This window comes from Pleurodeles waltl, chromosome 3_1, assembly GCF_031143425.1.
Source record: "Pleurodeles waltl isolate 20211129_DDA chromosome 3_1, aPleWal1.hap1.20221129, whole genome shotgun sequence".
NCBI lineage: Eukaryota > Metazoa > Chordata > Amphibia > Caudata > Salamandridae > Pleurodeles > Pleurodeles waltl.
The window spans coordinates 956,030,702-956,057,736 of record NC_090440.1 but is presented as its reverse complement, the minus strand read 5'-3'; the positions used below and the strand labels follow the sequence as shown (position 1 = coordinate 956,057,736).

Here is a 27,035-nt window from a genome sequence, read left to right as displayed (position 1 = left end):
CCTTTCATTTGCATCAGCCATTTGAGAGGTCTGTGGTCAGTTTGAACTAGGAAGTGAGTCCCAAAGAGGTATGGTCTCAGCTTCTTCAGGGACCAAACCACAGCAAAGGCCTCCCTCTCAATGGCACTCCAACGCTGCTCCCTGGGGAGTAACCTCCTGCTAATGAAAGCAACAGGCTGGTCAAGGCCATCATCATTTGTTTGGGACAAAACTGCCCCTATCCCATGTTCAGAGGCATCAGTCTGCACAATGAACTGCTTAGAATAATCTGGAGCTTTGAGAACTGGTGCTGAGCACATTGCCTGTTTCAGGGTGTCAAAGGCCTGTTGGCATTCCACAGTCCAGTTTACTTTCTTGGGCATTTTCTTGGAGGTGAGTTCAGTGAGGGCTGTCACAATGGATCCATATCCCTTCACAAACCTCCTGTAGTACCCAGTCAAGCCAAGGAATGCCCTGACTTGAGTCTGGGTTTTTGGAGCTACCCAGTCCAGAATAGTCTGGATCTTGGGTTGAAGTGGCTGAACTTGGCCTCCACCTACAAGGTGTCCCAAGTAAACCACAGTTCCCTGCCCTATCTGGCATTTGGATGCCTTGATAGAGAGGCCTGCAGATTGCAGAGCCTTCAAAACCTTCCTCAGGTGGACCAGGTGATCCTGCCAGGTGGAGCTAAAGACAGCAATATCATCAAGATAAGCTGTGCTAAAGGACTCCAAGCCAGCAAGGACTTGATTCACCAACCTTTGGAAGGTGGCAGGGGCATTCTTTAAACCAAAGGGCATAACAGTAAACTGATAATGCCCATCAGGTGTGGAGAATGCTGTCTTTTCTTTTGCTCCAGGTGCCATTTTTATTTGCCAGTACCCTGCTGTCAAGTCAAAGGTACTTAGAAATTTGGCAGCACCTAATTTATCAATGAGCTCATCAGCTCTTGGAATTGGATGGGCATCTGTCTTGGTGACAGAATTGAGCCCTCTGTAGTCCACACAAAACCTCATCTCTTTCTTTCCATCTTTGGTGTGAGGTTTGGGGACTAAGACCACTGGGCTAGCCCAGGGGCTGTCAGAGCGCTCAATTACTCCCAATTCCAGCATCTTGTGGACTTCCACCTTGATGCTTTCCTTAACATGGTCAGATTGTCTAAAGATTTTGTTCTTGACAGGCATGCTGTCTCCTGTGTCCACATCATGGGTACACAGGTGTGTCTGACCAGGGGTTAAGGAGAAGAGTTCAGGAAACTGTTGTAGGACTCTCCTACAATCAGCTTGCTGTTGGCCAGAGAGGGTGTCTGAGTAGATCACTCCATCTACTGTACCATCTTTTGGGTCTGATGACAGAAGATCAGGGAGAGGTTCACTCTCTGCCTCCTGATCCTCATCTGTTACCATCAACAGATTGACATCAGCCCTGTCGTGGAAGAGCTTAAGGCGGTTTACATGGATCACCCTCTTGGGGCTCCTGCTTGTGCCCAGGTCCACCAAGTAGGTGACCTGACTCTTCCTCTCTAGTACTGGGTAAGGGCCACTCCATTTGTCCTGGAGTGCCCTGGGAGCCACAGGCTCCAGAACCCAGACTTTCTGCCCTGGTTGGAACTCAACCAGTGCAGCCTTTTGGTCATACCAAAACTTCTGGAGCTGTTGGCTGGCCTCAAGGTTTTTGGTTGCCTTTTCCATGTACTCTGCCATTCTAGAGCGAAGGCCAAGTACATAGTCCACTATGTCCTGTTTAGGCTCATGGAGAGGTCTCTCCCAGCCTTCTTTAACAAGGGCAAGTGGTCCCCTTACAGGATGACCAAACAGAAGTTCAAAGGGTGAGAATCCTACTCCCTTCTGTGGCACCTCTCTGTAAGCGAAAAGCAGGCATGGCAAGAGGACATCCCATCTCCTTTTGAGTTTTTCTGGGAGCCCCATGATCATGCCCTTTAATGTCTTGTTGAATCTCTCAACTAAGCCATTAGTTTGTGGATGGTATGGTGTAGTGAATTTATAAGTCACCCCACACTCATTCCACATGTGCTTTAGGTATGCTGACATGAAGTTGGTACCTCTGTCAGACACCACCTCCTTAGGGAAACCCACTCTGGTAAAGATACCAATGAGGGCCTTGGCTACTGCAGGGGCAGTAGTCGACCTAAGGGGAATAGCTTCAGGATACCTGGTAGCATGATCCACTACTACCAGGATATACATATTTCCTGAGGCTGTGGGAGGTTCCAGCGGACCAACTATGTCCACACCCACTCTTTCAAAGGGAACCCCCACCACTGGAAGTGGAATGAGGGGGGCCTTTGGATGCCCACCTGTCTTACCACTGGCTTGACAGGTGGGGCAGGAGAGGCAAAACTCCTTAACCATGTTGGACATATTGGGCCAGTAGAAGTGGTTGACTAACCTCTCCCACGTCTTGGTTTGTCCCAAGTGTCCAGCAAGGGGAATGTCATGGGCCAATGTTAGGATGAACTCTCTGAACAGCTGAGGCACTACCACTCTCCTAGTGGCACCAGGTTTGGGGTCTCTGGCCTCAGTGTACAGGAGTCCATCTTCCCAATAGACCCTATGCGTTCCATTTTTCTTGCCTTTGGACTCTTCAGCAGCTTGCTGCCTAAGGCCTTCAAGAGAGGGACAGGTTTCTTGTCCCTTACACAGCTCCTCCCTTGAGGGTCCCCCTGGGCCTAAGAGCTCAACCTGGTAAGGTTCAAGCTCCAAAGGCTCAGTTCCCCCAGAGGGCAGAACTTCTTCCTGAGAAGAGAGGTTCCCTTTCTTTTGCTGTGTTGCAGTTGGTTTCCCAACTGACTTTCCTGTTCTCTTGGTAGGCTGGGCCATTCTTCCAGACTCCAGCTCTACTTGTTCACCCTGTGCCTTGCACTGTGCTCTTGTTTTCACACACACCAGTTCAGGGATACCCAGCATTGCTGCATGGGTTTTTAGTTCTACCTCAGCCCATGCTGAGGACTCCAGGTCATTTCCAAGCAGACAGTCCACTGGGATATTTGAGGAGACCACCACCTGTTTCAGGCCATTGACCCCTCCCCATTCTAAAGTAACCATTGCCATGGGATGTACTTTTCTCTGATTGTCAGCGTTGGTGACTGTGTAAGTTTTTCCAGTCAGGTATTGGCCAGGGGAAACCAGTTTCTCTGTCACCATGGTGACACTGGCACCTGTATCCCTCAGGCCCTCTATTCTAGTCCCATTAATCAAGAGTTGTTGTCTGTATTTTTGCATGTTAGGCGGCCAGACAGCTAGTGTGGCTAAATCCACCCCACCCTCAGAAACTAGAGTAGCTTCAGTGTGGACCCTGATTTGCTCTGGGCACACTGTTGATCCCACTTGGAGACTAGCCATACCAGTGTTACCTGGATGGGAGTTTGGAGTGGAACCTTTCTTGGGACAGGCCTTGTCTCCAGTTTGGTGTCCATGCTGTTTACAGCTATGACACCAGGCCTTTTTGGGATCAAAGTTTTTACCCTTGTACCCATTGTTTTGTGAAGAGGCTCTGGGCCCACCCTCCTGTGCAGGTTTTTGGGGGCCTGTAGAAGACTCTTTACTATTTTTAGTTTTGGTTGTCTCATCACCCTTCCCCTGGGGAGTCTTTGTGACCCCTTTCTTTTGGTCACCCCCTGTTGAAGTCTTGGACACCCTTGTCTTGACCCAATGGTCCGCCTTCTTTCCCAATTCTTGGGGAGAAATTGGTCCTAGGTCTACCAGATGCTGATGCAGTTTATCATTGAAACAATTACTTAACAGGTGTTCTTTCACAAATAAATTGTACAGCCCATCATAATTACTTACACCACTGCCTTGAATCCAACCATCTAGTGTTTTCACTGAGTAGTCAACAAAGTCAACCCAGGTCTGGCTCGAGGATTTTTGAGCCCCCCTGAACCTAATCCTGTACTCCTCAGTGGAGAATCCAAAGCCCTCAATCAGGGTACCCTTCATGAGGTCATAAGATTCTGCATCTTGTCCAGAGAGTGTGAGGAGTCTATCCCTACACTTTCCTGTGAACATTTCCCAAAGGAGAGCGCCCCAGTGAGATCTGTTCACTTTTCTGGTTACACAAGCCCTCTCAAAAGCTGTGAACCATTTGGTGATGTCATCACCATCTTCATATTTAGTTACAATCCCTTTGGGGATTTTCAACATGTCAGGAGAATCTCTGACCCTATTTATGTTGCTGCCACCATTGATGGGTCCTAGGCCCATCTCTTGTCTTTCCCTCTCTATGGCTAGGATCTGTCTTTCCAAAGCCAATCTTTTGGCCATCCTGGCTAACTGGATGTCCTCTTCACTGGGGCTATCCTCAGTGATTTCAGAGGTGTTGGTCTCTCCTGTGAGGGAACCAGCATCTCTGACTATTATTTTAGGAGTCAGGGTTTGAGGGACCCTGTTCTCCCTAGATAGGACTGGTAGGGGGGAATTGTCCTCCAAGTCACTATCCTCTTCCTCTGAGTTGCCACCCTCAGAGGGGTTGGCCTTTTCAAACTCTGCCAAAAGCTCCTGGAGCTGTATTTTGGTAGGTTTGGGGCCCATTGTTATTTTCTTTAGTTTACAGAGTGACCTTAGCTCTCTCATCTGTAGATGGAGGTAAGGTGTGGTGTCGAGTTCCACCACATTCACATCTGTGCTAGACATTATGCTTCTAAAAGTTGGAATACTTTTTAAGAGACTAAAACTGATTCTAGAATCGAATTCAAACTTTTAACAAACTTTTAAACTCTAAAAGAAATGCTAAACAGGATCTAACACAAGGCCCTAGCAGGTCTTTTAAGAATTTAGAAAACTTTTCAAATTGCAAAAATCAATTTCTAATGACAATTTTGGAATTTGTCGTGTGATCAGGTATTGGCTGAGTAGTCCAGCAAATGCAAAGTCTTGTACCCCACCGCTGATCCACCAATGTAGGAAGTTGGCTCTGTATGTGCTATTTCAAAGTAAGGAATAGCATGCACAGAGTCCAAGGGTTCCCCTTAGAGGTAAAATAGTGGTAAAAATAGATAATACTAATGCTCTATTTTGTGGTAGTGTGGTCGAGCAGTAGGCTTATCCAAGGAGTAGTGTTAAGCATTTGTTGTACATACACATAGACAATAAATGAGGTACACACACTCAGAGACAAATCCAGCCAATAGGTTTTTATATAGAAAAATATCTTTTCTTAGTTTATTTTAAGAACCACAGGTTCAAATTCTACATGTAATAGCTCATTCGAAAGGTATTGCAGGTAAGTACTTTAGGAACTTCAAATCATCAAAATTGCATGTATACTTTTCAAGTTATTCACAAATAGCTATTTAAAAAGTGGACACAGTGCAATTTTCACCGTTCCTGGGGGAGGTAAGTTTTGGTTAGTTTTACCAGGTAAGTAAGACACTTACAGGGTTCAGTTCTTGGTCCAAGGTAGCCCACCGTTGGGGGTTCAGAGCAACCCCAAAGTTACCACACCAGCAGCTCAGGGCCGGTCAGGTGCAGAGTTCAAAGTGGTGCCCAAAACGCATAGGCTTCAATGGAGAGAAGGGGGTGCCCCGGTTCCGGTCTGCTTGCAGGTAAGTACCCGCGTCTTCGGAGGGCAGACCAGGGGGGTTTTGTAGGGCACCGGGGGGGACACAAGCCCACACAGAAATTTCACCCTCAGCAGCGCGGGGGCGGCCGGGTGCAGTGTAGAAACAAGCGTCGGGTTTGCAATGTTAGTCTATGAGAGATCAAGGGATCTCTTCAGCGCTGCAGGCAGGCAAGGGGGGGCTTCCTCGGGGAAACCTCCACTTGGGCAAGGGAGAGGGACTCCTGGGGGTCACTTCTCCAGTGAAAGTCCGGTCCTTCAGGTCCTGGGGGCTGCGGGTGCAGGGTCTTTTCCAGGCGTCGGGACTTAGGTTTCAGAGAGTCGCGGTCAGGGGAAGCCTCGGGATTCCCTCTGCAGGCGGCGCTGTGGGGGCTCAGGGGGGACAGGTTTTGGTACTCACAGTCGTAGAGTAGTCCGGGGGTCCTCCCTGAGGTGTTGGTTCTCCACCAGCCGAGTCGGGGTCGCCGGGTGCAGTGTTGCAAGTCTCACGCTTCTTGCGGGGAGTTGCAGGGTTCTTTAAAGCTGCTTCTGGAAACAAAGTTGCAGTCTTTTTGGAGCAGGTCCGCTGTCCTCGGGAGTTTCTTGTCTTTTTCGAAGCAGGGCAGTCCTCAGAGGATTCAGAGGTCGCTGGTCCCTTGGAAGGCGTCGCTGGAGCAGAGTTCTTTGGAAGGCAGGAGACAGGCCGGTGAGTTTCTGGAGCCAAGGCAGTTGTCGTCTTCTGGTCTTCCTCTGCAGGGGTTTTCAGCTAGGCAGTCCTTCTTCTTGTAGTTTGCAGGAATCTAATTTTCTAGGGTTCAGGGTAGCCCTTAAATACTAAATTTAAGGGCGTGTTTAGGTCTGGGGGGTTAGTAGCCAATGGCTACTAGCCCTGAGGGTGGGTACACCCTCTTTGTGCCTCCTCCCAAGGGGAGGGGGTCACATTCCTAACCCTATTGGGGGAATCCTCCATCTGCAAGATGGAGGATTTCTAAAAGTTAGTCACCTCAGCTCAGGACACCTTAGGGGCTGTCCTGACTGGTCAGTGACTCCTCCTTGTTTTTCTCATTATCTTCTCCGGCCTTGCCGCCAAAAAGTGGGGCCTGGCCGGAGGGGGCGGGCAACTCCACTAGCTGGAGTGTCCTGCTGGGTTGGCACAAAGGAGGTGAGCCTTTGAGGCTCACCGCCAGGTGTGACAATTCCTGCCTGGGGGAGGTGTTAGCATCTCCACCCAGTGCAGGCTTTGTTACTGGCCTCAGAGTGACAAAGGCACTCTCCCCATGGGGCCAGCAACATGTCTCGGTTTGTGGCAGGCTGCTAAAACTAGTCAGCCTACACAGATAGTCGGTTAAGTTTCAGGGGGCACCTCTAAGGTGCCCTCTGTGGTGTATTTTACAATAAAATGTACACTGGCATCAGTGTGCATTTATTGTACTGAGAAGTTTGATACCAAACTTCCCAGTTTTCAGTGTAGCCATTATGGTGCTGTGGAGTTCGTGTTTGACAGACTCCCAGACCATATACTCTTATGGCTACCCTGCACTTTACAATGTCTAAGGTTTTATTTAGACACTGTAGGGGTACCATGCTCATGCACTGGTACCCTCACCTATGGTATAGTGCACCCTGCCTTAGGGCTGTAAGGCCTGCTAGAGGGGTGTCTTACCTATACTGCATAGGCAGTGAGAGGCTGGCATGGCACCCTGAGGGGAGTGCCATGTCGACTTACTCGTTTTGTCCTCACTAGCACACACAAGCTGGTAAGCAGTGTGTCTGTGCTGAGTGAGAGGTCTCCAGGGTGGCATAAGACATGCTGCAGCCCTTAGAGACCTTCCTTGGCATCAGGGCCCTTGGTACTAGAAGTACCAGTTACAAGGGACTTATCTGGATGCCAGGGTCTGCCAATTGTGGATACAAAAGTACAGGTTAGGGAAAGAACACTGGTGCTGGGGCCTGGTTAGCAGGCCTCAGCACACTTTCAATTGTAAACATAGCATCAGCAAAGGCAAAAAGTCAGGGGGCAACCATGCCAAGGAGGCATTTCCTTACAAGCATCATCATCCTATCTCTTACTTAATTCGTAGCTAACTTTTTTTTTTTTTTTTTTGTGGAATGTAAAACTGGAGCTGTCAGGAGTAATATGTTCTCTATTAAGACTGGTATTCATAGCTTCTATCTTGCCCAGCAGCTCCACGTCAGCAGATTGCTTGTAGAGATGTGTTGGTGTGAATCTTCTCTTGGGTTCTCATTCAGAGTGACCTAGCCTGGCTGTTCATGCCAAACTATTCCTCTATAGCAAAGGTGAGACTAATTTGCATTTGGCAAGGTCTAATCTGAGGGGGCATAGTGGGGATGAAAACGATGGCCTGGGATTGGGCCTGAATAATTATTGGTGGGTGAGATTAATTCAAGCACTCCACCCATCACATTTTTATAGACTTGATTGTGCCATACTGCTCACCTCCTGACTGTAGTCAATTGAAAAACTGATTTTGGCAGTTCAACCACTCTTCCTCACTTTTCATTAGCATTTCACGTCTCTCTGCTCCTGAAACTGTGAAGAGTATATGAGGAAAGGAAATTAAAGTGGTGCACCTGTACAATGAGGGAGCAGGAGGGCTCTTATAGCATTCCTGTGACAAGCTAACTCGTGGCTCAGTATTAAGTATTTACCCCTATCCAGACATTGTGATAACACTATTCTTGTGTCATTGCTATGGCCACAAAGACTTCATTGCTTTATTGCTAGCATGTTGTGACATCAGAGCACAGTTACTATAAAAAAAATAATTTACAGGCATTCATAGGGAGAAAATGTTCTCCCATGAATAAAAAATTTAAAAAAAACAGTAGAAATCCACTGTGAACGCCAACTGTTTAATTGAAACAGCTTGAAAACCTTCCACCATTTAAGCACCGAGATTTCCACATATTTCCACCATGCACATTTTGGACTTAATTATGTTTTCTGCTTTAATGAGTTAGAAGTCAGCATCATGTTAGGTACATGGCCTTAAGGCATGTTCTCTGATGGTACTGAAAGAGAATCTTTGACTTGCTATTTGGCATTGAACTTTACTTGAATTACTAGAAGTCAAAAAAATTTGACACAGAAGTTATGAAGGTTTTTATGACTATTAAGCATGAAGTAAATGCTTTAGATAAAAGTAGTCAAGGAAACTAAGGAATGCAAATATGTAAACAATGAGGCATTGCATCGTGGTACATTCTTGCATTTTAATGTTATTTGTGATTTTTTTAGTTAAATCTCTTGCTAGACCCTTGCAATTATTTTTCTTAAAACGTTTCTCTTTTTTTTTTTGCAGGGACATGGAGAGGAACAAAGATATTGCTTTTCTCGAGGCTCAGGTCTATGAATATGTGGAAGTTCTTGGGGTAAAAGCAGTTCTTTCAAATATGAATGTTTTACAGAGTGTATCTGATGTTTGTAAAGGTGTGGTGGAGTTTGAAACCTGATGTGCAAACATGCAAGATATTCTGCCACTGATTTCCCAATTCATTGCTCTGAAAGGGGGGAGGTGGTTTGGAACAGATATATATGTAAGTGCCCTATTTATTTTGAGTTACATATTTTTTGGACTTGCAAAAGTGTGTGTTGGGACAAATTTCTTGATGTTTCCATGCTTTATTGTATTTGGGGAGAAGTAGATTTGGATGGAATGGCATTTGTACGAACGCAGCCTGCTCACAACTTTTAATGGCGTAGCAGAATTGTTTGTAGAAAGTTTGATTACTGTTAAATTGTTGGGAGTGTTGTACTTTTGGCTTGTACAAGTAAGTAGGTGTTGGTTCTCTCCGCTTATGCTTTCTTTTGAGTTTTAGCTGTAGATTAAGTGGATAGGTACCTTTTTTCCTGTGGTTCACATTTTTCGCTTCATTACTTTGTTGCACTCTGCAGGAACAGCGACATCTCACTCATGAGAATGTTCAGCGGAAGCAGGCCCGCACCGGGGAGGAAAGAGACGAGGAGGAGGAAGAACAGATCAGTGAGAGTGAAAGTGAAGATGAAGAGAATGAAATCATTTATAATCCCAAAAACCTTCCTCTTGGATGGGATGGCAAGGTGCATATTAACCTGGTTTAAAACTATTCATGTAACTTGATTTTTATGCATGCTTAGTTAATTTCAGAAGCAGTGTTAATTTTATGGATTTTTCTGGCAGCACATGGGATTGGTCAAGGATTAACAATAGTCCAAGTCTAAAGCATCCACCAGTGATTCTAGCCAGCCTAAGATATCGCAGTGCAGGGTATTTCCAAAGGGCCTGGTCCATTTGACTATATGGACGAGAGATCCACACAACTAGTTTATTCCCTCTTGCCTTCTTTGTTGCTCTTGGATTGACAAAATGTTAGATCCAACTCATTTTATTAGATTCAGCTCATCTTTTGACTTAATCCTGACATTTTTTCCTTACTAATTTCAGGAGGTTAATAAATTCTGGCGGTGCGAGTGCAAATTGTTATGGCCACATTTACTTGTTAAATATGGAACCAACACACATCCACAGTCATCATCACACGTTACAAAAGTCAGTTATTCCTTGCTGTAGCATCTCCGCATTTGTAATCCAAACATCAGTGACATGAATAATGCTAGGCTAGCTTCCTATAAACTCCCATATCACTATTTTTCACACCTAAATTTATCTGGCACTACAGACGTGCCAAGAGATTAGAAATAAAATAAACTAAAAATAACCCAGACAAATAATTTTAAAAGTTATCTTAAAAAAAAAAAAAAAAGTATTAAATGAAAGCATGCTGTTCATATGTAAACATTTCTTCAGTTGCAGTCATTACTAGCCTTGTTTATCAAAAGGAAAATTTGTAATTGATAACCATGTGTATGAGATTAGTGCATACCATAAATTGTAGGTGGGTAGCGCTAAGCACTTAAGTTCTGACTGTCTTCCTTGACAACTCGAGTTTTGTTCTCGTTTAAAAAAAAAATATATATATATTTTAAACTTTGTTTATTGGTATTTTCATGAAATCATAATTTGTTGCCGGGTACAGAGTTTTATGTACAAGGTACAAATACATGTAAAACTGTGCAGCTAGGTGATCAACAATAATATATAATGACCGTGGTTCTGTTAGATACGATATTGTTAATTGCTATACATTCAACAGGTCTGCCTTTCATTATACGGTTCAGTAGTCTTTGTCGTTATACAGTTAGTGGGAGGTCACTTATGTCAAGGCACGTATCTTTTACATTAAGAACATATCTAACCAATACTAAAAAACTAAGAAGAAAGAACTAGTGAACAGTGCACTGTAGGAGCATTTCTGTGTTGTGATGTGGCTATGGTGGTCTGGGTTACCAGAGCTGCTGGGTTAGGGATGTCAATATTAGTGCAACCATTTCTCTTTGTAGTCTGTCGAGTGGGTCGCGGTCACGTCAGCATCTTACAGTCGCTGTCCACCGTTAGAGGGGTTACTGCAGTCATGTTAGCATCTGCCCTGTGGTTTTGGTCTCTCACTTCCCATTGTGCTGGTGTCAGGGCCTCTTCCCATCACTTAGCCTGTTCTTTACTTAACTCCCCTCTCCCTCTGGTCAGGTGGCGGTTTGGTTCGTGTCTGGTTCACTCTCCCTGGATACCCAGGTCTCGGCAGATTCACATATCTGCTTCTCCCAGTGTAGGAAGTTGGCTCTGTATATACTATTTCAAAGTAAGAAATAGTCCAAGGGTTCCCCTTAGAGATAAGATAGTGGCAAAAGTAGATAAGTCTAATGCTCTCTTTTGTGGTAGTGTGGTCGAGCAGTAGGCTTAACAGAGGGTAGTGTTAAGTATTTGTTGTACACACACAGGCAATAAATGAGGAACACACACTCAAAGACTTACTCCAGGCCAGTAGGTTTTTATATTGAAAAATATATTTTCTTAAGTTTTATTTTAAGAACCACAGGTTCAAGATTTACAAGTAATACTTCAAATGAAAGGTATTTCACTTAGGTACTCTAGGAACTTTGAATAATCACAATAGCATGTACAGTCTTTGTAAAAATGGCAATAAACTATTTTAAAAGTGGACACTGCAAAAATCAACAGTTCCTGGGGGAAGTAAGTAAAGGTTAAGTTTGCAGGTAAGTAAAACACTTAAGTCTCAAAGTTGGGTCCAAGGTAGCCCACCGTTGGGGGTTCAAGGCAACCCCAAAGTTACTACACCAGCAGCTCAGGGCCGGTCAGGTGCAGAGGTTAAAGAGGTGCCCAAGACACATAGGCTTCAATGGAGAACAGGGGTGCCCCGGTTCCAGTCTGCCAGCAGGTAAGTAACTGTGTCCTATGGGGGCAGACCAGGGGGGTTTTGTAGGGCACCGGGGGTGGGGGCACAAGCAGGCACAGAAAGTACACCCTCAGCAGCACAGGGGCGGCCGGGTGCAGTGTGCAAAACAGGCATCTGGTTTTAGATAGGAAGTAATGGAGAGACCCAGGGGTCACTTCAGTGATGCAGGCAGGCACGGGGGTGGGGGCTCCTCGGGGTAGCCACCACCTGGGCTAGGCAGAGGGTCGTCTGGGGGTCGCTCCTGCACTGGAGTCCGGTTCCTTCAGGTCCTGGGGGCTGCGGGTGCAGTGTTGGTTCCAGGCGTCGGGTCCCTTGTTACAGGCAGTCGCAGTCAGGGGGAGCCTCTGGATTTCCTCTGCAGGCATCGCTGTGGAGGGTTCGGGGGGGGTCGTCTCTGGTTACTCACGGGCTGATGTGTTGGTTTTCCGCAGGTCGAGCCGGGGGCGTCGGGTGCAGAGTGGAAAGTCTCACGCTTCCGGCGGGAAATGTGAAGTCTTTAAAGTTGTTTGTTTGTTGCAAGAAAGTTGCAGGTTGTTGAACAGGGCCTCTGTTCACAGGAGTTTCTTGGTCCTTGGTTGCAGGGCAGTCTTCTGAGGCTTCAGAGGTTGCTGGTCCCTGTTGGATGCGTCGCTGTTGCAGTTTTCTTCGAAGTTGGGAGACAGGCCTGTAGGGCTGGGGCCAAAGGAGTTGTTGTCTCTGTCTTCACTGCAGCAGTCCTCCTTCTTGTTATGGTTGCAGGAATCTGATTTCCTGGGATCTGGGGAGCCCCTAAATACTGAATCTAGGGGTGTGTTTAGGTCTGGGAGGGCAGTAGCTACTGTCCTTGAGAGTGGCTACACCCTCCTTGTGCCTCCTCCCTGAGGGGAGGGGAGCACATCCCTATTCCTATTGGGGGATTCCTCCAAAATCAAGATGGAGGATTTCTAAAGGCAGGGGTCACCTAAGCTCAGAACACCTTGAGGCTGTCCTGACGGGTGGGTGACTCCTCCTTGTTTTTCTCATTATCTCCCCTGGACTTGCCGCCAAAAGTGGGGGCTGTGTCCAGGTGGCGGGCATCTCCACTAGCTGGAATGCTCTGGGGCATTGTAACACGAAGCCTGAGCCTTTGAGGCTCACTGCTAGGTGTTACAGTTCCTGCAGGGGGGGGAGGTGTGAAGCACCTCCACCCAGAGCAGGCTTTTGTTTCTGTCCTCAGTGAGCACAAAGGCTCTCGCCCCAGGGGGTCAGAAACTCGTCTTTCAGCAGCGGGCTGGCACAGACTAGTCAGTCCTGCACTGAAGGAGTGGGTAAAATACAGGGGGCATCTCTAAGATGCCCTCTTTGTGCATTTTTTAATAAATCCAACACTGGCATCAGTGTGGGTTTATTCTGAGAAGATCGATACCAAACTTCCCAGTATTCAGTGTAGCCATTATGGAGCTGTGGAGTTTGTTTTTGACAAACTCCCAGACCATATACTTAATATGGCCACAAATGTACTTACAATGTCTAAGAATAGACTTAGACACTGTAGGGACATATTGCTCATGCAGCTATGCCCTCACCTGTGGTATAGTGCACCCTGCCTTAGGGCTGTAAGGCCTGCTAGAGGGGTGACGTACCTATGCCACAGGCAGCATTTTGTGTGCATGGCATCCTGAGGGGGGTGCCATGTCGACTTTGCCTTTTTCTCCCCACCAACACACACAATCTGCAATGGCAGTGTGCATGTGTTAGGTGAGGGGTCCCTCAGGGTGGCACAACATATGCTGCAGCCATTAGGGACCTTCCCTGGTCACAGGGCCCTTGGTACCACTGGTACCTTTTACAAGAGACTTATCTGTGTGCCAGGGGTGTGCCAATTGTGGAAACAATGGTACATTTTAGGTGAAAGAACACTGGTGCTGGGACCTGGTTAGCAGGGTCCCAGCACACTTCTCAGTCAAGTCAGCATCAGTATCAGGCAAAAAGTGGGGGGTTAACTGCACCAGGGAGCGATTTCCTTACACCCAGGCTTCTAGGATCTCAGTCCACAATGGGGCAATCGGTCGTGCACGGACTCCCCGAGCCTCCTCCTTTCTTAATGCATGTAGCTCGGCCCGGGCCCAGTTCGAGACATCCCGTCTCTAGTCTAACAGAGAGGAGCCCCTAGGGGATTTCCAAGCCATGGCAATTCTTTGCTTGAGCAACCCAAGGTTAGGTCCAGAAACCTGCTGCCAACTTTCTTAGAGGCAGGTCTGAAGTGTAAACCCAGAAGGCAGAAGGAGGGGGTCCAAGTCCAGTCACGAGCCCAGTGTTCTCCCCAAGTCGTCTAGTGCACTCTGCCAACATCTCTGTATCTCAGGGCATTCCCATATCATGTGATCTAAGTCTGCGTCTAATGCACTACATCTGGGACATGACCTGGGTTCTCCTTCATATATTACCCTGAGTCTGTGGGGGGTGAGGTATGGTCTGTGTACGAAATTGAATTGGATGTAACTGAGACGTGTGTTGGGCTATACCCTACCGGGACCTGCCAGTACCCTCCGCCACTCTGTGTCTGTCAACTCCTTTCCTAGTGTCCCCTCCCATTTTGCGCTCAATGGTTGCAGGGATTCCTGTGTGTCCTCATTGTGGGCACTGTAAAGTCTAGTAATAAGGTGCGTGTCATCTCCTGTTGTTAATAGGAGTTGGAGAATACTATGCGCCTCAGGTTCTGCGTTCACTGTAGTCCATAATTCCCTTATAGCGTGTGTTAGTGACTGGTGTAAGAGGAATTGTCCTCTTGGGATTCCGTTCTCCTCTACCAGATTTGCGAAGGGTCTCAGGACACCGCCCTGGAAGCAGTCCCGCAGGGTCAACACACTTGCCCGGGTCCAAGTCCTCATCTGATTCTGTGATGTTATACTGTTCGGGGCTCCCAAAGGCAAGGCCGTCAGCCGTGTCTCGGGGAATAGGCCACCGTCGTACCTGTGCATCTCAGGCACCTTTTCCAACAGGAGAGGGCTACTGTCCGCATAATATTTCTTGCCGGCAGTGTGATTCGAGGATTAATCAACCGTGCCAGTAACAGATCGCTTCCAAACTCCCCCCCCCCCCTCCCCCTCCCCCATTGTCAGGTCTAGTCGATTTTCACCCGCAAGCCATCTGGCAACCCACTGGAGTTGGCACGACAAATAATATAATTCAAAATCTGTTACTCCCAGTCCTCCTTCAGAGGTGGGACGTCGCAGGGTAGAAAGGGACGTTCGTTGTCGACCCCCGTCCCAGAAGAGCTCTAGCAGGAGCTCATGAACCAGCTCGTCGGCACGGTCACTGGGAGATTGGAGAAGTAATATAGGAGGCGGGGCAGCATAATCATCTTAGACAAGGAGACTTGGGCCATCAGTGAGAGCTTAAGTGAGCATCAGAACGTCACGCATGATCCTAAGGCTCTAAGCGTCCTACCCAGGTTGCCGCCCGAAGGTCTCCTATATCATCAAACACTTGTATTCCCAGGTATTTAAAAGTGTGGGGGGACCATGTGACATCAATAGGGCGGGGGGCGCTCCTCGCCCGCCCTCCAGGGGAAGACGTATGTCTTCCTCCTGTTCAGTCGGAGGCCCGAGGGGCTACTGAATTCCTCAAGCAAAGCGAGCGCCCAGGGGATCCCAGACATACCATACCGAAGGTAAATCAGTATGTCATCTGCGTAGAGTGATATTTTATGTTCCACAGAGCCCCACACCACGGCCCTGCCTCGCCCCTCCACTCGGAACCGAGCTGCAAGGGGCTCGATAGCAAGCGCAAACAGTAGGGGAGAGAGAGGGCAACCCTGCCTGGTGCCTCGCAATATGGGGTAGGTATTCAACACTGTTCTGCCCGTTCGTACCCTCGCCACAGGGAGATAATACAGTAATGCTACCCAGTGCACCCATTTCTCCCCCAGTCTCATCCGAAGCATCACTGCCTGTAAATAATCCCACCGTAGTGAGTCGAACGCTTTCTCGAGGTCGACTGAGATGTGCTGCGCCAGAGGGTCTTTCGGTTTGCGGCATGTGGAGGAGTGAGAATAATCGTCTGAGGTTCAGGGAGGTACTGCGCGCTGGTATGAAGCCGTTTTGGTCCTCATGCACGAGGTGGGGAATATGTCGGATCATCCGATCCGCCAGGACTTTACTTAGGATCGCAAGTCGTAATTCAGCATGGACAAAGGTCTAAAGTCAGACACAGAGGCCTCGCACAACGTGGTCTTGGGGAGAGCTATCACCAATGCCTCCCTCATCGTCTCTGGGAGTACCCCCCATTTGAATGCCTCCGCATAGAGCTCGACCAATAGGAGTGCAATAACATCTGAATATGTCTTATAAAACTCCATTGGGAGTCCATCCATGTCCGGCGTTTTACCTGCCGCCAATTGTGTAATAGCGGCCTTTACCTCCTCCTGAGTCACCAGGTCTCCCAGGGGATCTCTGTCCTCGGGGGAGGGGTAAGGTACTCAACGGCAGAGACTGTAGCTGGGGACCCAACAAATGTGGCAAGTCCTCTTCCGGCTGTCTATAGAGTGATGTGTAGTACTGTTTAAATGCCTCATTTATTTTGGACTGTGCATGTACTAGGTCCCCCTCTCTCCCTTGGACGCTAGTGATCGGGGCACTCTCCCCATTAAGTCTCACCTGCCATGCCAGTATTCTACCAGGTCTGCCCTCCTCTGGTGTAGCGCTGCTAGGTGTCTGGTAACTGTGACATCATAGTCTCTCCAGGGTCTGAGCAAAGGACTCCTTAGCCTCAAGGAACCTCTGCTGTGTGACCTGATCTGTGGTCTGGATATTGTATCCCTCGTGAATTATCTTTTCCAATCGGTTAAGTTCGAGCTCTAGGGCCCGCCTGACCCCGACTGTCTGCTCCATGCAATAGCCTCGGGTCACTACATTTGAGGTTTCCCATTCTATGTGTCGTGTTGTAGTGGTGCCTTTGTTGATACTAATATGTTCCAGAAGGTGAGACCTAAGTGCCTCCCTATAGGCCGGGTCCTCGAGTGCCATGGGCTGGAGCCTCCACGCAGTAATGGGAGTCTTAGCTTCGGCACAACGCCAGGTAATAATCAGTGGCTATGATCAGAGATAGTGCGGCCTAAGTACTCCGAGTGGGTTATCTCGGGGGTTACACCTCCAGTCCTCAATATCCGGTCTATCCTGGTATGTAACTGATGTAGACCAGAATAGAATGAATAGTCCCTATCTCTTGGGTGTTGTATCCGCCATATATCCTCCAGTCCCCAGTGTGCCATCCATTCGGTCAGTCCCTTAGCCGTCTTGTGCGAGACCGCTCCGGGGGGGGGGGGGGGGGGAGGGAGCGGTCCAATTCAGTGTCAATCACACAGTTAAAGTCTTCCCCCAATCAGTAACCGCCCTCCTGAGGGGTGAGACATGTGCCCCGAGAGAGATTGTAAGTAGGGGATCTGTTCCCGATTAGGGGCGTATACGCAGCCCAGTGCAACATGTCTACCATGCAATCTGCCTTCTACAATTACGAATCTACCGTCCTGGTCTATGTTTATTGAAATGGCCTTGAAGGGGACCCCCGGTCTCACCCATATCTGCGCGCTCTGTGCAAATGCTTAGTATGTGACGATCCTCTCCATCTACCCCTGAGCTTGTCTACCTCCCTGGAGGTGATGTGTTTCCTGAAGCAGTGCTATATGTATCCCCCTTTTTTTCAGATAAGTCAGTACCTTATGTCGCTTGATCATCATCCCCATCCCTCAGATATTCCAAGTTAAACGCTTATAGTCTGCCATTGTGTGAGGACAATATCGTTAAGTGACAGCGACTCCACCCAGCTGCAGCTACTTCTCTGTTCCACCACCCAGTCCCCCAGTACCAGAACCAAACTTAGATCAGTAACACCCATTCTCCTGCGCTGAACAAAAACGTGGGACTTCAATCCCCAACCCCTCATCCCCAGGGCAACACTCCAACCAATGGTTGCCCAATTTGTGTAAAACAAACATAACAGTAACATTAGGTCGCATTGTGTTCTCGCCATTTGTGCTGCTGCGGCCGAGAAACTAGGGGGGGGTCCATAGCCGACAAGGCCCCATTTCCAGATGCGGGCTCCCACTGTGGGATCAGGACCACTCAGTCAGTTAACCCAGGTCGTCAGCTGTTTGTGGAGTCACTCTTGGAGCTTCCTCAGTATGACAGGAGTCCGCATCTGAGGAATTGGTGTGTTGGTCCGAATCTCTCTCACTGACATCTTCAGGCAGGTCTGTATTGCGCAGTGACGCCACCGCTTCCAGGGCTGCCTTTCTGTCCAATTCATTCTGCACTGGGGTTGGTCCGATGCCAGTTCGGGACCTGCTACGTTGCCTTCTTGTTCTCCTACGTCCACGCCTCTGCATCCGTCTCATCTTGGCGTGTGGGTCCCCACCCACTTTGTGTGACTCTAGCCATTCCCACGCTTCCTCAGGTGTTTGGAGGAAGATGGTATGCCCATCAATGATCAATCTCAGCCTGGCTGGGAATAGGAGGGAGTACTGAATGCCCTCCTTCCGGAGTGCTCATTTCACGGCTAAGTAAGAGGCCCGCCTGCTCTGGACCTCTGACGTGAAATCCGGGAATAGAGTTACTGTTCCGTTCTCCACACGGAAGAGTCCGGCTTCCCTGGCTCGTTGGAGTAACACATCTCTATCTCTATAATGCAGCAGTCTAGCCACCACTACACGCGGGCGTCTGCCCGGGGCAGGTGATCTTGACGGCACCTGGTGTGCCCTCTCCAGAGCGAAAAAAGGGAGTAAGTTGTTCCGGAGCCACCTCTTATTTGAACCACTTCTCCAGGTAGGCCAGCATGTCGTTTTCCTCAGCGCCTTCCGGAAGGCCGGTAACTTGCACATTGTTCCTTCGATTTCGGTCTTCAGCGCGGCGTTCCAATCGTTGAACACGGTCTGTCAGTTGGAGGACAGTGGCTTTGATTTCCTGTTGCGCCTGTGTGAGATCCCCAAGTGTGGTCTCAGTGCCTGAGACCCTGTCCGCTAATTTCTTGTGGACAGCTCTCAGCAGGCTCAGTTCCCCCGACACCAGCCCGTTTTCCCACTGTAATGTTGTCTTGGACTCTTCTATGGCTCCCAGGATCTTGTCCAACGTGACTTGGAGGGAGTGCGGGATGGGGTCCGTCAAGTCCGATTTGGCCATGTTACTAGCGCGGCAGCAGCGCTGAGCCTTGACCCTGTTCTGATTTTTGGTGGTCATCCGGCATGGCAAGCAGCTCCCCACGACAGTGCCCAGTTGTCACCCCTGTGTCTTTTTCCAGATGTACTTGTTGTTCCTTCAGGCTTGGACTAGTCCATAGGGGTTCAGTCTCTCTGTGTGGACTGTCGTTAAAGAGGCCCCTCCTCGGTCCTCCACTCACCCCACTCTGGTGTGGAGCGTGGGGAGGGGGACGCACGTATGTTCTGTTGCCTGGGACTATAAGGGGGGGGGGCCTCCCACCCCCACCTCACCTTGCAATGATTCCAATAGTCTGTTGTGAGGCCAGTTCCTTAATTTCAGCATCCAAGTCCCCTGTGGGCAGAGGGGCCATCCGATTGGGGTTGCCCCGTGTCCACGGCACCTCCCAGTCACCTGGCGTGCAACACTGACTCGCGGGTGGTGAACTGCCGCCCCTCCGCTCCTCACCTCAAGCCGCCGACATCCAACACGGCAATCTGGCCCTCTGCATATCGTGGGCCATTTCCGTAAGACCTGTCGCCGTCCTCTACGTTCGTCGACGGGAGGGCGCCGCGCCTCTCTGTCAGCCCTCCGCGTTTTCCAGGGGGGTGCAGTATTTTGCTTTTATCGCGGCCCCCCACAGCCCTCCTGTTCCCCGATAGTTTTCTCCGTGCCCCTCTCGTCGCACCAGTCCCTGCCTGTACGGGCGCTTCCTCCAGGCACGCACCGCGTCAGCCGTGGTCTGCTTCTCCGGGCTTCCGATTTAATTGCGCAGCGCCCTGGGGAGCCGCAGGCTGCACCGCTTCTCTGATATCAGTGACGGGTCCCAGTCCCCGGCGGGACAGTTATAGCAGGATTATTTATCAGGCCATAGCGGAGCGAGAGATTCACGCGTCCGCCATCTTGCCGATCACGCCACACCCCCGAGTTTTGTTCTCATTAATGTTAGTCAGATCCCTCTGTGGGAGAAGGACTTCATTGTTGAAATCTCATCTATGTAATTTGGTAATCATGAGCGTGACTTTTTTTGGACTCCATCTCAAACTCAGACCACTGAGATGTGAAGAGACCATGGTCTGCATTAGTGCTTAGTTATTTATTTGGTTTGTGAATGAGTAGTTGAAATTAATTTCGCCCATTTTCTCTGCTAAGCATTCCTTGGCAGTAAGTACTTTCGAGTTTCGTTGAGGTGGATCGAGGCAGGGGTAAGTGGTGGTGTGCCAGAAGTGATTTCATTCACTTTATTTCAAAGGGGGGCAGATGAAGTTGATTTTCTTTTTTGCAGATGTTCAACACAGTGGTGCTTAGCCTTTATCCCAGAAAGGCGAGGTAGCATCAACTTTGGAATGATTCACTTTTAAGAATGTCACTTGGGTGTGGGTTTGTGACCCAGATGGAGCGTTTAGCAGCGCGGCCACATAGTTCTCAGCTGCGTCTCCCTGCAGGATTCTGCACAACTTGGAGGTTATAGATTTTGTTATTTCAGCAGATATTATAAATGCAGCTTGAAAGAAGTATTGCTGAACCAACAAAAGGAGCAAGTGGTTGTATTGCAGATTCACATTCAGAGACATGGAGGGTAAATTAATGGCATTACAACCTACAGCATAAACCTTTTCCTTACACCAGCATTGGCACAAAATATAATTTGTAAACATGTTGAAAAGCAGAGTGCTGTCAATTGGCACTTCTCTGGACGTTTTCTTTCCTTGCTCATTTCAACTGAAGTTCCTTATCAGATGGGTTCTCTAGCACTTCTTGGGTTAGTTTGTTGAAGCTATAGTTCTTATTTATGTATTTAAAGCTTTATGAAATACTTTTGAATACAATCCTCTGACATTACCCAATATTGACTATCCACTCTTCTTTGTATTTTCAGCCAATCCCTTATTGGTTATATAAACTGCATGGCCTCAACATTAACTACAACTGTGAAATATGTGGTAACTACACCTACCGAGGACCCAAAGCGTTCCAGCGGCATTTTGCTGTAAGTACTATTCAGATGTATAATTTTAAAGACTTCATGTTTCATATTGGGTTTATTTGATTCCTCCAGAAGTATATTGCGTTGGGAAGTGAATGTTTTAATGGGTGCCTTAAACAGCTCTGTGGCAACTTTCTTAAGTAGGACAGATGAAGTATTTGTATATTTTCTCATCTTAGTAGTTATTCAACTTCACCTAAGACTTTGTAAGTCCTGTAAATGTATTAGCTTGACGCAGTCGCATGACAAGCAGTTTACAAGACAGCAAGTATCAAAGTTCACATGCAAGTCAATTTTAATGTCCTTTTACTTCCACTCATACCTATACCACAGCATACAGCTCTGTGTTAATAAGCGCCGGCCTTTTTCATAAAGGTCAGATGCAATTCAGGTGCGTTATCGTGAAATTCCAGCCAAAACATGATAGCATCTTTTTTTATCTCTTCATCTGTTTTAGATCACATGCTGTACACTCCTGCTGTTTAATGTTGAGTTTGTAATATATTTTGTTTAACTTTGACTATTTTGTTTTGGTTTGGGTATGCATCAGTTGATTTGGGGGGGAGTGGGGGGGGGGGGGTTGGAATATATTCTTGTTGGGGATTGTCAGAAGGTTCTGGTGCAGTATAATAGTTTGACTTCAGTATCAGCCAAAATATCCTGAGGGCAGGTACAATTTAAATCACTTGGTGAGAATGTTACAGAAAATACCGCTTTTACATTGTATTCAAACTAGATCCCATTGGTCAGACCTTCACCCGGTCTGTATTTTAGACTCACCAGGAATTTGTGACCAAAATAAGTGTTCTGATGGATGCATGTAATCGCAGATTCCTCCCCTTATGAAGTTCCCCTGGAGCCAGACCTGATTTCGAGATTTTTTCTCAGCAATTCCCTCCTGTGCCGGTAGGTGGCGCTGTACTGCTTCAAGCCAACTCCTTCACACCATGTAGATGGCGCTTGAGCCACATATAACTGCCACTTCAGTTTCTTTCTTTCCGCACCCTCCAACATTAATCCGAAGCTTCCTCAATCCTTTAAGCAGATGTCTGTGACAGACCCGCCACCAGGTATGTCTCTATTGTCTAGGTTCCTAAAACGACTTGAAATTGTGTGACAAATTTGCCAGAATGGACCTGAAAAGACATCTGAGACTGAGACCGCAAGGCCAAACTCTACATCGATGAACACAGTCAAAACATAAGGCAAAGACACGTTCTCACTCTCTAGGCCATTTTCGAGAGAGGTCCTCTTCTCACTCCAAGTTGTCAGGTAAGTTGAAGTCCAAAAAAATAACATGTGCCTCCTCTTCTTTCCGCCACTCTCATTAAGCGAAGTTGCACAAGCATCCAGGTGTTTCCCAAGCGCATTCCTGATTCCCTGCAGCAGAGCTGATCCCTCCGCTCATTCCGATCAATCCAGATTTCCTAGTTCGAAGACTTCCTGAAGGCCATTTTGTGTGTATTTGATCCCCTGCCAGCATCCTCCTAGGAGCCCCAATGATCTGAGGCGGCCTCTAGTCAGAGTACCTTTGGCAGGTCTGTCCCAGATGCAGACTGTGCCCCTTGACCATACTGTGGGGCTGGCCCGACTCCAGGGTCTATGGCTTTCCCTACGTCTCATGCAGCACCAAGGTCCTCGCAGACCACCTCTGCATTGACGCAGACACCACCGCTGTCCGATTAAGAACAGTTTGTCTTTTCAGCCTCCGAAGCATGTCCACTTTGACCAAAGTTGCAACCACTTTGACAGCGGACAGCCCATGAGTCCCATTCAGATTCAGATAGGACACTACCACTATGGGCATATTTTTCAGATCCAGAACACTGTGATGGAGATGATGATTCCCAAAGTTGAGGAAAAAAAATCTTGTTTGGGATCTTCATGGTGCCAGTAGTCTCGATAGTTCCCAGACACTGGCCTGAACTCTCCACCTAGCCATTCAGAATCTTTTGCTGCCCTCATTAAGGGGAGCTGCAGAAGTCCTGAATCTCCAACTGCCATCAGTAGAGGTAAACACGGATGTCCTCCCAGTCCTGCAGCCTGGGCAGACTTATTCAGAGCTGCTCCTCTTATGTAACAAGTCCCTAATAGATACCTTAATGGGCACTTGGGCCAAACCTGAATCTTGCCCACCTGTGAATAGGTAGATTGCCAGACAGCAAATACTTGTCATAGGGGACCCATCTTTCATGTTCCAGCTCCCTTCTCCCAAATCTGCTTCCACAAGCAGCTTGAACCCTAACTCTTTCAATACTGCACCCCCAGATGGGGAATCAAACGCATGGAGGCCTTTGGGAATTGAATGTTCTGCCAGACTAGCCCTCAGTTCAGTCAACTGCAGTTGTCTCTTTGGACGTTACTCACACGGTATAAGGTGTGCGAAACCTTATCCGCTGACCCTGATGCGTTTGGTGCTAATTAGGGTCAGATCATGCAAGATTGGCAAGACGCTGGAAAATACATCATCATATAGGGGCTGGACACCACCAATTGCTTGGGTAGGACACTCTGTACTAGCAGGGTGCTTCGCCACCACATGTGGATGAGATTCAAGTGCAGCTTCAGTAACGTCCAGGCATTACTGATGGGCCTGCCATTTGATGTCAGCCCTCTCTTCAGGGAAAAAGCTGATTCAATCCTGACTTGCTTCCAAGAAAGTATAGCTACAGCATGCTCCCTTGTCCTCTCTGTGCCAGTGCCTCATTATTCCCATCTATGCTGCCCTTTTCAAAGCTTTAGAAGGGGCATCCAGCAGAGGCAACGCCAAGACCCACCTCCATAATAGCAAGCCTTCCAGTCCTTTTTAGGTAGAAGTGAGGGATGGTTTGGCCGACAACATCCAATGTATTATCCTGTCTCTTGCCTCCTTGCCGCCACTACCAAGCCCCTTTAACTTGTCCTCAGTGTCACATTGTCTGCCTGTTGGGGGCAAGATAAATTATTAACTTAATTAGTGGACTTGGTGGCCGAGTCCAGGATATTTAGGATATGATCCTGATGTTTCAAGCTTTAGCCTGGCTTTCAGTGAGAGACTTAATTTTTGGCGTATTGCATCCAACTACTGGACCACATTAAGTGGAACATTAAGTGTTTTGTGACATGAAGTCTCAGTGGGCTCAGCACCAAGGAAAACTGCTGGATTGCGTTCAGGTATTGGAGGAGACTGCAAAAGATACACAGTAGTGGTTGCTAGACGCTGTTGGACTACTGGCAGGTTCCTTTCCCTTTTCCACCCACAATGGATGGTCATAACGAATGCATCATTGCTGAGTTGGAGAGGCCACCTGGTAGCAGTGGTGATAATAGGACTCTTGTCAGCAGACATCCAGCTCCACATCAGTCTGCTGAAGTTGTAAGGCCTCCCTGGCGACCATCAGGTGGAGGCTGGTTTATATTGTCAGACAGCACTGCCTCCATGCGGCACTTCAAAAATCAGTCAAGGTGGGGTTGTTGGACCTGTGCCAGAAGGCATTAGCTCTTTGGAAGTGGCTGTCATCAGGCCCTTTTCTTGGTCATACACCACCTGTCAAGTCAGTGTGGACTAACTCATAGCAAATCATGAATGGTAATTATATTCCGAAGTGGCGCATCTTCCAACTGTAAGGAGAACCTTGGCCTGATCTTTTTGTCACTGCTGTTTCCAGGTTTTTGACTGTTGGATTTCCTAATGTGGTTCTCCATAGGAGATGCCTTCTGACTGGATTGGAGCTCTGGACTCCTGCACACTCTCCCGCCTCTACCGCCCAGAGTTTTGAAAAAGATCAGAAAGGACTGGGCCCAAGTCATATTATGGGCTCGGACTGGGACAGGATAGTGGGTCACCCAGGGCTTCTTACCATGAGCATTTGTCCTCCGGTCCGACTGCCACTTCAGCAGTATCCTCTGTCGGAGCAACAGGCGAGAGTCCTTTGCAACATACACCTCCAAGTATGGAGACTGATAGCAGTTGAATGCTTTTGATCTTCCTCCGGAGTTCGGGTCGTAGATGTCATTTTGGCAGCTTGGTTTCAATCTAACAAAACCATTTATGCTGAATGTGCCATCCAAACTTTGTAGGCTCAGCTATCTATGTGCTGGTATTTGTTCTTTCTCTAGCACAGCAAGGACTTGCTGTGACTACTGTTAAAGTTGAACTGCCAGCACTTTCAGATTTGCTACAGTTACCTGATCAACCACACTTATTCAGATCACCTGTTGTTCATTTTTTGAAAGAGCAGGCCCTCTTTTCCTCACAAATCTTTTGTGATGCCTCAGTGGGAGCTTAATTTGGTCCTTACATTGTTGATGTTCATTCCATTGGCCTGATGCGTAGCTGCTGTATGTGTTTCTTAAGCCTGAAGAAGGCTTTCCTCATAGTGGTAAAGTCAGCTTGTCATGTGAATGAGTTGCATGCCCTGTCTGTCCAGCAACCATATCCTTCCTTCTCCCAGACAAATTAGTGCTCAGAAACAAGGTGGCATTCCTTCCAACAGTCACAGTCCATCACCTTGCGTTCTTTGCTCCACCTCATTCATTCTAGGATGAAAAAAGGCTACATTGTTTGAATCCCAAAAGGGCCTTAAGTTTCTATGTTGATCATACTAGAAAACATTGGCTGTACTATCTTTGTAGGTTTCGCAGGAGCAGAGTATAAAACAGTGCAGAAGAGAACAATCTCTGGATGAATAGTCTTCCGCATAAATACCTGCTACTCACTGGCCATGAAGCAAATTATAGAGGACTTCAGGGCTGATTCCATCAGGGCCAAACCTGCCCCCGCAGCTTTGGCATATGAAGTGCCTGTATTGGACATCTGTCAGGCTGCTACATGGGCATCAGTAAACAATTTTATAAGCACTACTGCCTTGAAAGCGAAGATCTTTGTCTCTCAGTAGATACACTTTGTCCATTTGGTCCTGGAGGACTTTCAGACCATTTAACTGACCTGCCACCTAGGAGGGCGTGGCCTTTGTATGTGTCACAAAGTGAGTAATTTGCAGTTAGAAGTATCTGCAGGAAACTGGTTCTTGTTGCAGAAGCCCCCCTCCCTCACATATGCACTTTTTGCCTGGTTTTTAATGCAACTTTGACTGAAGTGCACTGGGTTCCTGCTAACCAGGGTCCCAGTGCCTGTGTTTCTTCCCCAAAAACAGGACGACTGGTCACTTCATCCCCAAGTGACCAGACCTTTAGCACATTTTGTAAGTACCTAGTAAATGGTACCTTTGGTACCTGGGGCATAGGTACTAAAGAGGGTTCCTAAGAGCTGCAGCATTATTTGTGCCACTCTGAGAGCCAGCGCAAAACTTATACAGACTGTCACTGAACGCTGCATCACAAGGTGCTTCAAAAAGTGGAAACATGAGTTGACACACTCTTGTGCCATTTCCCCTAACACTGCCTGGAATATTTGTAAGTCACCCCTACAGCAGGCATTACAGCCCTAATGCAGGGTGCATTATATTAAGTTGAGGACATGGATGCATGAGCAAATATGCCCCTACAATGTCTTTGTCGATTTTCTTAGATACAGTAAGTGAACAGGGAAGCCATTTTTAGTACATGTGCTGTACACTGGTCAATACGAGTTCCCCCAGCTTTATGATGGCTTCACAGGGATGTTTGGTATCCAACATCTCACTGATTGCAGTGATGGATTTATTAATACATGCACCCAGAGGGTACTTTAGAGGTACCACCAGAAAACCTACCAACTGCTGTTGTGTTGACTGACTGGTTACTCCAGTATTGGAACTTACATAAAATCACATGCTTGAATCCTTCCCCATCGTCGAGATGGGAGTCCCCTTTGTAATACAGAGCTATGCTCAAATGTACATATACATTACATGCATTAGGCCTTTAGCTTAGTAGCATATCCGAGTCATTCTGTAAAGAAGGACCGAACTCTAGAATCAACCAATCAGGTTACACCATCCTCTACAACCCTCCTGTGAGGAGCTGCCTTCATTCAGATTTTCCACCGCATGACGTGCTTAGGAGTCTCCTCTGAACTCTGCTCCGCTCTCTCTCAGATAGTCATTCTAACGTGTTTTTGGGTTAAATTTCTT

At 47.8% G+C, this 27,035-nt stretch overlaps 1 protein-coding gene across 1 annotated transcript in view; it reads left to right on the top strand.

The window, feature by feature from the left end:
- Nucleotides 1–27,035, top strand: part of SF3A3 (splicing factor 3a subunit 3) — a 242,053-nt gene that overhangs the window by 157,357 nt on the left and 57,661 nt on the right. The window contains exons 13-15 of the mRNA XM_069223970.1: nt 8,859–8,928; nt 9,452–9,616; nt 20,875–20,985. Coding sequence (XP_069080071.1) covers nt 8,859–8,928; nt 9,452–9,616; nt 20,875–20,985 — 346 coding nt within the window. The remainder of the gene's footprint in view (nt 1–8,858; nt 8,929–9,451; nt 9,617–20,874; nt 20,986–27,035) is intronic.